Raw genomic sequence first — 12,302 nt, forward strand, 5'->3', positions numbered from 1 at the left:
CTGCATCGCTCTTTATTCCAGACATATCAGACTGAAAGGGTATTTCCACTGAAAAAAAAACTATTCAAGCTAGTACGGATATTGCAGGAAAAGAAACCTTAACTTTTGGCTCAAAAGCTCATGAGAAAACATGTTGACAAAGACATTACAAAACAAATTGAAAAGAAAAAGAAAGCATAATGGTTGAACCACACTTACTATTTAAGTTAGTATGTTCTTTCCACCACCTCCAGAATACTTAACACTGCTAAGCAACCCTAGATACTAGTTCAAATAGGTGGATTGCATTTCAAAACCAGACGGAAATGGCATGCGGAACCAAGAGCCATTAAAGTATCCTCCTCCAGGCACTCCTGCCGCTCATGGTACTACCCACTGAACCAGTTTTTGTGCAGCAATATAAATTCATAATTTTATGCATCTGTATAAACAACAGTTTCAATACTACAAAAAAAAATCCAACTTGGAAATGCTTTGGTGGTGGTGTTCTAGCAACATGATTAGCTGTATAATTTGAAGGATCTGTATTCAGGAGTCCAAATAGTTGGGGTCAAAGCTAATTTGCTACATTATACCAACATGGTGCGTATTAATACACAAAAAAAAAAATCACCTATGGCTGTAGAATTTCTTATTCATAAATTGCCACCTGGGTTTCTGAATACAACTCATCATTCTCCACTCTCTCAGAAAATTTGTCCTATCCCTGGGAAGAGCCTGACTAGAATGTGGAACTTGCAACTACATGAAGTTGAAGAGAAGAATAGCCTAGATATCTTTCAGGCAGAAAATAGACACGCATGTTAGGGAGAAAGGAAAGAAAGGACACAGTAAGATCAATTAGGGCAGGGGGCACTCAGAGAATAAAGACTGGCTCAGAACAGTTAAACAGTTTCTGCGCTGCAGATTACATATAAATTGTAATTGGGTGCACATTTAAGGTAATTTCAACAAGACAGAAGTTCCACGATTTCTATCCAGGATCATAGTCAGAATTGCTGATCATGACTCATGCACAACCTTATAATGAAGCATGATGGAGGTGACAGGGCCCAAAATCTACTACAGTCAGTACAAAGAATGAACATAAGTGGTGCTATTCAACACCATATGCTAGACATCTAGTCAACTAAACTAACCAAATTCCAGGATACCCTGTGGAAGGTAGTGCAATTAAAGAAAAAATAAATTACAGCTATTAGATCGAATGGTGTTATAAAATGGTGATGTATAATGATATTGAATGCAGACTTTTCATCTCAGACCTTTCAGATTTTGGACCGAGTTGACATCAAATTCACAATAAACAAAATCTCCATCAGTCTCTTAGGTACAAGCAACATACACAGACATCACCACTCTTACTAAACTCAGGGGGCTGAACCATAGATGCCTACATCTTGTATACTTTATATAATCAGCTTTTCATATATGTAGAGATGGAAATGTGTTGCTGGAGAAGCGCAGCAGGTCAGGCAGCATCTAGGGAACAGGAGAATCGACGTTTCGGGCATTAGCCCTTCTTCAGGAAAGCTGAAGCATTAGCCCTTCTTCATGTAACCAGGAAAGCTAAAAGAATGTTAGGTTTTACTGCAAGGGAAATTGATGCAAGAGTGGTAGGTTTTGCTTCAGTTAAGCAGGGCATTGGTGTAACCACATCTGGGCTACTGCATGCAGGATGGGTCACTGTATTTGCATTAATGTGTTAATTGTTAACTGTTAATGCATTAGCAGCTCAGAGAAGGTTTACTAGACTAACACTGGGAATGAGCAGATTGCCTTATAAAGGAACAGCAAGATAAATCCAGAGCCTACAGGCCTAGCCTAAGAGTTAGAGATGAATTAATTAAAACATACCAAGTTCCTGGAGTGACTTGACGAGGTGATATGGAAAGGATATTTCCTCTTGTGGTAGAATCTAGAACTAAGGTCATTGTTTTTTAAAAAAACACAGTCACCCATTTCAGACAGACAGCATTTATAATCTTCAGGTTGTCTCACTTTGGAATTCCCTTTCTCAAAAAGGACAGAAGATGCAGAATGTTTCATATTTTTAAGGTAGAGGTAAATTTTTGATTTCCAAATTTGGAATTGGGAGTTAAAATCAGATCAGCCATGATCTTATTTAATCGCAGAGCCAAGTGCCTACTCTTGTTCCTTGCTTATATGTTATGAATACTACTCTCCAGCTTCTAAAGCATGGATAAAATCTTTGTTTTATTAACTACAAAGAAATAAAAAGCTTAAATTTAATTCCCAATTGCTTAGATATGGAATATTGTGTATGACTTCAATAATCTATATGGCTGCACGTCATAGGACTATGACAAAGATGACGACAGTATTATAATAATTGTATTGACTTGCAAAAAAATATTGTTTGCTGTGGTCACCAATCTTCAACCTGTTGCTATGTTCCATAAAAAGGTATGTCTGTAGAAATGTTGGTTAAGAAGTCAATTTAAAAGATTATGATGGAGAAGGTTTATAGAAATATAGAGTTCTTAAAAAGAAAGCAGATTTTATTCTGAAATGACCAAAGTTATACACAAATGGTTCTGTAGGCTTCTCTACTGGAATTGAAATAAAATTAAGTAATTACGAATTTTAAAAAATAAACAGCATTGCTGTCAATGCGTGGCAATTTTTTTCCCCGAACTAGAAAGTTAAAAAAAAGGAGGTAAAACTACAGCAAACTGTGCTCAACATGGAGAAATAAAGCTTGGAATAGAGAAACAGATCAGAATAATTCCTTAAAATGGAGATACAGCAGGAATTGCAGAAAAGGAAACAGTTTTAGGACCCTATGTGTACAGATCAATGACTAGTGCACTTCTAAAACAGGCTGAAAGAACTTTGATCGTTATCTCATAGGGATTGAGCTAACATGTGGTCAGACCTTATTTGGAGAGCTGCACTCAGTTTTAGGCACCACGCCTTAAGAACAGTATATCAGTCTTGAAGGAAAAAGACTGGGTTCACCAGAATGATATGTTGATTTCCAAGGGTTAAATTATAAATACAGGCTGTATTTTTACTCTGGTCTGATTCTTAAGATTTCAGAATAAACTCTTGGAAATTGTTTCGTGTTTTGATAGCTTCTCTGCAACTACCCTTGACCAGGATGAGGGAGTACTGTACTAAAATGCACGTCAGAACAAAATCAGGACTCAATATTGCAAATCTGGAATTCTCTTGCCAATATATTCTGGTTCAATTGATTCAAAATGAATAAAGAATTTTGTTGGGCCTTGTGTGGAGCAAAGGTGGGTAAAGAGAGTTGAGGCGCCAATTAACCAGAATCTGACTACCACAACACAAGGCACAGCGGTTAGCACTGCTGCCTCACAGCGCCAGAGACCCAGGTTCAATTCCCGCCTCAGGCGACTGACTATAGAGTTTGCACATTCTGCCAGTGTCTACGTGGGTTTCCTCCGGGTACTCCGGTTTCCTCCCACAGTCCAAAAACGTGCAGGTTAGGTGAATTGGTCATGTTAAATTGCCCGTCCGGTTAGGGGCAGGGGTAAATGTAGGGGAATGGGTCTGGGTGGATTGCGCTTCGGTGGGTCGGTGTAGACTTGTTGGGCTGAAGGGCCTGTTTCCACACTAAGTAATCTAATCTAATATTAAATAGTCTTCTCCCATTTCTATGTATTCAATCTGCAATAAAAGAAAAATGAAAAATCTTGAGTACAAAAAAGGTGAGAAAATATCCTCACTTCTCACCACACAGACAGCATTTTGGTTATTCTCATCTACAAACAGATTGCAGAACCAGTTGCAATGATAGAAGACTGTTAAAATATTGTTTTTAAAGTTTTCACCAGAAAATTGATCTAAAATCATTCTAAATTTGCTTTTGTCAAAACTTCAATTCCAGAGAACAAAACCACTCCTTTTAGCCTTAAACAGGTTTTTGAAAGACTCTCTTTTGGCTACGAACAAAGGTAGAATCAGAATCCAAATAGCAATAAAAGAAGAGAGAGAGAGAAAGGAAAAAATAGGGATAAAAAGGACAGTCATTCAGATATGGATAACACAAAAAAGGTGAGAGGACCAGCACTTTGGAAAAGGTAACCATATCAACAGGCTTGGGGGCAGGGGGGGGAAGAGAGAGAAATAGATGAAGAATGCAACATAATACACAAGATTAGAAAGCTTGCAAACTACAGTTATTTGATAACTGAATATTAGCAACAATATTGGAGGTGATGCAGTTTGATAGCAAAAAGAGAAAGATCACTTACTCCTCAGCAAATGAGAAACTAAAAAAAGAGAGAAATATGGCAAACAAATGACAAGCAGAAATCAAAAGTCAGCAATTAAAATGCTAACAAAAGCACTGGAATTTATTTCTAGGGGTATCAAATGAAAAATTAGTGATTATCATGTAAATTGCACAGTTATACAAGACACTGAAGTTAACTGTCATGCATGGCCTTTGTATGCACATTAGATAAAAAGAATGGAATTGGAGAAAATACAAAAGATTTTCAAAAAATTGCAAAATAAGTTGAAGAGTATAGCTATTTGGAAAAGTTGAAAAGTTTCTTTCCCCCCTTTTTCTTTCAAAAGAATAGAAAAAGCTTAGAAGCAGCCCAGGTGGTCTTTGTGGATACATGGACAGAATATGGCCTCAGCTTTCAATTCTGGATTTGCTACAAATTCAAGATAGTTACTGAACTAATAAGTCCAAAAGGAAAATAAGAACTTTATTTTTAAATGAGAATGAGTAGAATGTGAAACTTGCTACAACAGGAAGTGGTTGAATTAAATACTTTAGATGCTTTCCACATGAAACTCAAAAGGACTCAAGAGAAAGGGGATACAAAAAAAAATGCAGATATACGCAGATGAAATGGAAAGAGACCAGTCTGGTGCTGACCAGTTGGGTTGAAGAGTCTGTTTCTGTTATGTTATGTAGATTTTTATACAACTTTATGTAGCTACTCAATACTGGCTTCAGTTAATATTGGAAAATGTAGAATATGAAGATTTAAAACAAACATATTAGGAAATGATTTTGAAAAAAAAATCATGGAACATAAGCCTATCAGTGCTTGGAAAGGAAAGGTCTGAGTGGATGAGTAAGGTGGGGGGCAACAATGTGAAATGACAGCCATTAATTATGCAAGTTATTACCTTTCCCACTGACTTGGAACATATTGGCAAGTTTTTTTTAAAAAAGGTGAAAACAGCAGCGAGACTAGGAAACAATAGGGAGAGGTTGAATAGGCTAGGGTTATAGTTGTTCACCTGATCAACTTCCAAGTGTTCGTATATAATGAATGGTGATGTTGCAAAAGTCAGCGTGCGTGTTCCAGCAGCTATAAACCAACGTTACAAGTCTGTGAACGATCTGTGACATATATTTACACAGCCTAGATGTCCTAGTTTGAAAGAAATGTCTCCTCCATCACTGCCATAAACAATTCTGGCAGTTTTAGTTTGGGGTTGTAGCAGGTGGTGCAAATTTTTTTTGAGCTAGCCGCTCAAGTTCAAACTAAAAATCTGTCTTGGGTAGAAGACAACATGGATAGATGAAAACAAAAATTAGAACACCAAACTAGAAAAAAGCGAGACCACATCTGCTGTAGTGCATGCATTTTTGGTCTCCATATTGAAAATAAACTTGCAGTGGAGGTAGTACAGCAAATATTAACTAAATTAGTCCTTGGGATGAGGGGATTGTCTCATGGTGACAGACTGAACAAATTGAGTCAACATTCTCTGGATTTATGGCAAGTAATTTCATTCAAAACGTACATTATCCTGAGGGGCTCGATAGTTTAGATGCCAAGAGATTTGATTCTCTTACTTGCAGAAACAACCTACTGGAGCACAACCTAAGGATAAAAAAAAAAGTAAATATTTAGGACTGGGAAGAGGAGAAGTTGCTTTACCCAACACGTTGTGAAGTCCCCAATGCCGAAGGTTGGGATAGACAAATTGTCTTTTAGAAAATCAAGAGATATGGGATGTAGACAGGAATGTCGAGTGGAAGCCCAAAATCAGCCATTATCACATATAGCTCAATGGACAATATGATCTTCTAATTATACTTCATGTGTTCACATATGCGGTGTCAAGTTCACAAATTAAAGTGACTGCTTATCTTGGTGAAACATAGAACATTACAGCGCAGTACAGGCCCTTCGATGTTGTGCCGACCTGTGAAATTAATCCAATGCCCATCTAATCTACGTCATTCCATTATTATTCATATGTATGTCCAATGCCTATTTAAATGCCCTTTATGTCTGCGAGTCTACTACTGTTGCAGACAGGTCTTTCCACGCCCCTACCACTGACTAAAGAAACTACCCCTGACACCTATCCTAAATCTGTCCCCTCGTGTTAGCCTTCACCAGAGGAAAAAGGCTCTCACTGTCCACCCTATCTAACCCTCTGATTATCCTATACGCCTCGATTAAGTCACCTCTCAACCTTCTTCTCTCCAAAGAAAACAGCCTCAGTTCCCTCAGCCTTTCCTCGGGAGACCTTCCTTCCATACCAAGCAACATCCAAGTAGATCTCCTCTGAACCCTTTCCAAAGCTTCAACATCCTTCCTGTAATGCGATGACCAGAACTGTACGCAATACTCCAGATGTGGCCTTACCAGTGTCTTGTACAGGTGAAGTATGACCTTGTGGCTTTGAAACTCAATCCCCCTACCAATAAACGCCAACACACCATATGCCTTCTTAACAACCCTATCAACCTGGATGGCAACTTTCAGGAATCTATGTACCTGGACACAGAGGTCTCTCTGTTCATCTATACTGCCAAGAATTTTATTAGCCCAGTACTCTGCGTTCCTGTTACTTTGCTTCCGAAGTGAACTACCTCACACTTTTCCGCATTAAACTCTATTTGCCACTTTTCAGCCTACTCTGCATCTTATCCATGTCCCTCTGTAACCCACAACATCCTTCGGCACTATCCACAACTCTGCCTACTAACCCAACATATTGGAGGTTGTCCTCTGACAAGTCTCACATCAGGAATATTTCTAATTCTTTTTTAAAATAAAGCCACTTGGAAACAACAAAACTGCATTAAAATTGATTTAACATTATGTAGGTAAGAAACAATTTGCCTCGTTCTATTGCTGACTTTGCCATGCAAAAACGTTACTCTATCACTAAACCAAAAGGCTTCTGATCACAGCATAACTGTCTGCGTAAACATTTTGTTCTAACATCAGAAATTCTAATTGTACTTTGGGCTTATGGCTCCCTTAAAATGATGAGCAAGCATGATTTCTGTTTAAAGAGTTAACATCATGCGTAATGATTCAACTGATAAACACGGAGACCAAATTTCAGGGACAAATTCTAACACTGAATAACAATTTTGTTATTTCAAAACTGAGCTGGAAAGCAACATTGGAAATAAAATGCCAAGCCATGCGGCAAAGAGAAATATATTAGGACAAATCATCACAGCCAACTTGCACACGTAGCAATTAATTTTACCACTGCAATTTTTCTTTTGAAATAAAAGGCTTTCATTTATAGATATTTTCAATCAACCTGTTCAGATGGGTCATGCCACACTTCTGGTGCAGGCAGGACTTGAACCTGGACCGCTGGGTCAGAGAGAGGGACTACTGCCTCAAGCTTGCATAAAGACAAGTGTCTTTATGATATCGTGACATCCATATGACATTTCAAATCACTTTATGAAAGTACCTTTGAAATGTAACTTCCAATGTAGGGAAAGAATTAAGTTTGGGTTGTGTAACAAAAGGCTCAGTTAGCATGACTTTGACCAGATAAGAACATGCAGTAGCAATGAGGTGCTGGAGGCAAGGGCAGTGGGTTAACAAGGTGAAAAGCATCCATTATGTAATGCCAGTTAACAAGGTTAAGAACATACATTGCATAATGCCAGATGGCTTAAACCTTACTACTGATGCTCGCTGAAGTGGTGGAGGCTAGTACAATTACAACATCTGGATGGGTATACTAATAGGAAGGGTTTAAGAGGAATATGGGCCAAATGCTGACAAATGGGACTAGATTAATCTGGTTGGCATGGATGGGTTGGGCCGAAGGGTCTGTTTTCATGCTGTACAGCTCTGATTCTATAGCACCTCAACAGTGCAGCACTCCTGTAACACTGTTTGCAGAAATTACAAATAATTATCTTTTTATCCAACTAAAACCTGTCTGCCAATTTTTTGTTTTAAAAAAGTCACTCGCACACACTTAAGTGAAGTACTGGTACTGTGCTGAAAGAAGATTCTATTACTTGATCCCATGGTATACATTTTAGGATAATGTAAACAGGGAAACAACGCTTAAATATGTGTAATTTGAATTGTTAACAACTTTACAACACAATTTCTCAAACACTAAAGATGTTTACTTTATACTGCCAGTATTGCTCATGGGGAGGTGGGAACATGGAGTAAATCAGATCAGCCAGAACCTTACAGAATAGGGGAGCAGACTCAATTGTCTACTTATGCCCTGAATTCATTTTATTTGGTAGGCCACAACACAAAAAGACAAAGACAATTCAAGTTACTAACACAAATGGTACAGGTCTACTCGAAAATATCAAATCCATAGAATGTTCCATTTTCTGGAGGTCTGACCTAGTTTCTAGAAAAAGTGAAAGTTTACAGGCAAATTCACCACTCAGACTGCCATGTCCACACTGCTGTTTCTATCCTGGATAAAGCTTAAGGGAATTAAGTTCTGCAATTTAGTTGTTTGTAGCAAATACTCTTACGAAAGCAAACTTTTTCCAAATTTAGGTGATGTAGCACTAAATTTGGCTCATATTGGATATTCAAATGCTCAACCAAGTTAAATATATGCATTTAGTCAATCCAATGTATAAAAAGTGCAGCTCTTGTATTAACATTTTGTTAGAAGCATGGTCTCATGCGCAAAGTTACCTAAAACATTAATCTTGCTGAGAGATTAGAAATGAAACATTGTACACCTACATTGCCTCTACTGTATTTCACAATCCGGATTAAATGGCTAAAAGTACTGTAATGGACTGACGTAACTAGCAATTTCCTCCACTTCATTTTACAAATAGGGAATTCGGTTCAAAGTTCAAACCATTTCCTGTTATGGCCTCACTTCAAGGCAATTAAGTGCTAAGCTCTGGAGTGCCTCTCAGCAGTACATTCAAAGTACTAAACAGCAAGACAGGGGACAGAAATATTCATAAGTACTGGTAAACATGTTCATATGCAAGAATCAAAGTTATGTAATAATTCAATTAAGTACACTCTGTTAAGGATGCTGTAAGATTTCATCCTGCATTATACTCATCTGACTCTGGAAGGCTTTGCTAGATTTAATTACATCCATGTGAAAAATGACAGAAATAGATATTTTTATCCTTGTCATCTGCCAGAAACTGCAAAGAGTGAAGATCAAGAAAACACCCCAATTTAAAGGGTGGCTATTTCACAATCATCACATGATTTAAAAACAAAATCTGGTACCCATGGGAAGTTGAAGTTGCACAAAACAGATTTACAATCAATTCCTCCATTAAAACTCAAAAAGGAAAAAGCTTCAAAAAGCTCTAGACTGAATTAACATTCAGCCGATCACCATATAGGATGCGGATATGATTGAGCTCAAACTTCTTTCCTGTAGAGGGAGGAGGAAATAAGAGGAGAAAGACAGACTTGTATTTAGATAGCATATTTCACAATTTTAGAAAACAACTGTTGTGACGTAGGCAATACAGCAAATTGCACATAGCCATTTCCCAGAAATAGCAATTAAACAAAAAGACCAGATAACTTGTTTTAAGCATCACAGAATCAGAGAGATGTACAGCATGGAAACAGACCCTTCGGTCCAACCCGTCCATGTCGGCCAGATATCCCAACCCAATCTAGTCCAACTTGCCAGCACCTGGCCCATATTCCTCCAAACCCTTCCTATTCATATACCCATCCAAGTGCCTTTTAAATGTTGCAATTGTACTAGCCTCCCCCGCTTCCTCTGGCAGCTCATTCCATACACGTACCACCCTCTGCGTGAAAAAGGGGTCTGGTCAGTTTTCAGTCACGGCTCTATGTTGGTTAACAGGTTAGAGCATGGTCAATCCTGTGGGTTAGAGGTTTGATCTTGGCCATGACAAAGCAAAGGTAAAAGAAATTAAATAAGATGATTCAAGAAAACAAAAGACCTACACTAAATTCACTAATACTTGTATCGTTTCCATCCCTTTGCCCGGTGGTGCTTTCCGTCATCTTGGCCCATGCTCTAATTATGTTCTGCAGTGACTCCATCTCTCTATCGTCACCTAAGATCTTTAAGATGCTCCTTACAACCCAATTCTTTGACCAAGCTTTTAGTCACCCATCCCAAGATCTCCTGTGGCTTGGCATCCATTTCTCTCCACTATGTGAGAGGAACTGCCTTTGGATATCTGCATCCACTGGAGGGCCTAAATTTAAAGTTGCTTTACAATATATTAAAAAAGTGTAAATAGAATAAACAGACTTGCATTAATATAGTATTTTTCACCACTGGCCATCTCAAAGTGATGTGATGTGATGTGATGTGAAGGTGCCGGTGTTGGACTGGGGTGGATAAAAATCAAAAATCACATGACACCAGGCTATAATCAAACAGGTTTATTTGAAACTGCAGGCCCTCAGGGGGCCCTGATCCTTCCTCAGCTGCCTCAGGAAGTAGTGGGGGCTCCAGCAGCTTGTGGTTTTAAATAAACCTGTTGGACTATAACCCAGTGCTGTGAGATTTTAAACCATCTCAAAGTGATTTACAGCTAATTACTTTCAAATTTAGCCACCATCATGTAAGAAACACAGTCACCAATTTACATAGAGCTAATTTCTACTTTTTAAAAAAGTGATAACAACCAAATTATCTGTTATTTGTTGTGTAAATTTCTGCTAGTCATTTATATAAAATGGCTTGGATGCGAATGTAGGAGGAATGGTTAGTAAATTGATGGATGACACCAAAATTGTGGTGAAGTGGTCAGTGAGGGTGGTTATCTCAGTACAACAGGACCTTGAATAGATGGGCTGAGGAGTGGCAGATGGAGCTTAAATTTAGCCAAGTGTGTGGTGTTGCATTTTAGTAAAGCAAATCAGGGCAGGACTTATACATTTAATGATAAAATGGCCTGGGGAGTGTTGCCAAACAAGAGACACTTGGTGTGCAGGTTCAATTCCTTGAAGTTAGGAGTTCTTGGTAGACAGGATAGCCAAGGTAGTGTTTGGTATGCTTGCCTTTATTGGTCAGTGCATTGTGTAGAGGAGTTGGGAAATCATGTGCCTGTACAGGACTTTGGTCAGGTCACTTTTGGAATACTGCATTCAATTCTGGTCTCCCTGCTATTGGAAGCATGTTGTGAAACATGAAAAAGATTCAAAAAAAATTTTAAAGCTCGTTGCCTGGTGGCATGGATGAGCTGGACCAAAAAAGGGTCTGTATCTGTGCTGCATACTGACTCTAGGACTCAGAAATTGAAAGCAAAACATTTTGCTTTCATTTGATAATACACCTGGACAGGGAATGAATTAACATGCATACGGTACAGTCACAAAACAAAACTAAAAAGGGTGTTTAGATATTGTGAATTATCAAGGACTAAAATCATAGGATTCCTACAGTGTGAAAACAGGCCATTTGGCCCAACAAGTCCACCCCAACCCACCAAAGAGTAATCCACCCAGACACATTCCCCTATCCTATTACTCTACATTTAACCCTAACTAATGCACCTAACCCACACATCCCTGAACACTATGGGTAATTTAGCATGGCCAATTCACCTAATCCAAACCTCAAACATTTTTGGATTGTGGGAGGAAACTGGAGGAGCAGAAGAAACCCATGCAGACATGGGGAGAATGTGCAAACTCCACACAGACAGACGCCAGAGGCTGGAATCAGACCCAGGTCCCTGGTGCTGAACCGCCATGCTGCCCCAAAAATAAAGGCTGGTGCTGTCAGGAAACACTCAAGCTTAAACCCAAGTTTGAACCAGGGACCTTTAAGATCTTCAATCTAATGTTCTCCCAACTAAGCTATTTCAGCTAGTGAACTAGAACTATAACTCAATGAAACCAGATGTTAGTGAATGAAATATGCATTTGAAAGTAAGTACAAACATCAACTACTGGGTTTTGCATACCAGTCTTACTTTTATATACTGACATAGGTCAAAACATAGTGTAATTGTGTTAGGTCATGAAAGTTAGCAATTTTAATTTGTTGACAGCCACAAACATGTCCCAACAGATATTTTGGCAGAATTTGTAGGAAGATCACAAAAAGAATTT

At 38.5% G+C, this 12,302-nt stretch overlaps 1 protein-coding gene across 3 annotated transcripts in view; it reads right to left on the reverse strand.

Annotated features, from left to right (window-relative positions):
• Positions 1-12,302, reverse strand: part of LOC122558846 (transforming protein RhoA) — a 53,930-nt gene that overhangs the window by 15,682 nt on the left and 25,946 nt on the right. Inside the window, exon 1 of one of the 3 annotated variants that reach the window (XM_087994091.1) lies at positions 9,477-9,499. The exons of 1 other annotated variant lie outside the window; for it this stretch is intronic. In XM_087994091.1, coding sequence (XP_087850217.1) covers positions 9,477-9,480 — 4 coding nt within the window. In that variant the 5' untranslated portion in view covers positions 9,481-9,499. Of the gene's footprint in view, positions 1-9,476; positions 9,616-12,302 lie in introns of those variants that run through there. One more of the 3 variants, XM_087994093.1, reaches the window with a different exon arrangement.

The sequence above is a fragment of the Chiloscyllium plagiosum genome, unplaced genomic scaffold, assembly GCF_037043375.1.
Source record: "Chiloscyllium plagiosum isolate Xiang-an unplaced genomic scaffold, Cpla_swu_hap1 HiC_scaffold_14, whole genome shotgun sequence".
Classification (NCBI taxonomy): domain Eukaryota; kingdom Metazoa; phylum Chordata; class Chondrichthyes; order Orectolobiformes; family Hemiscylliidae; genus Chiloscyllium; species Chiloscyllium plagiosum.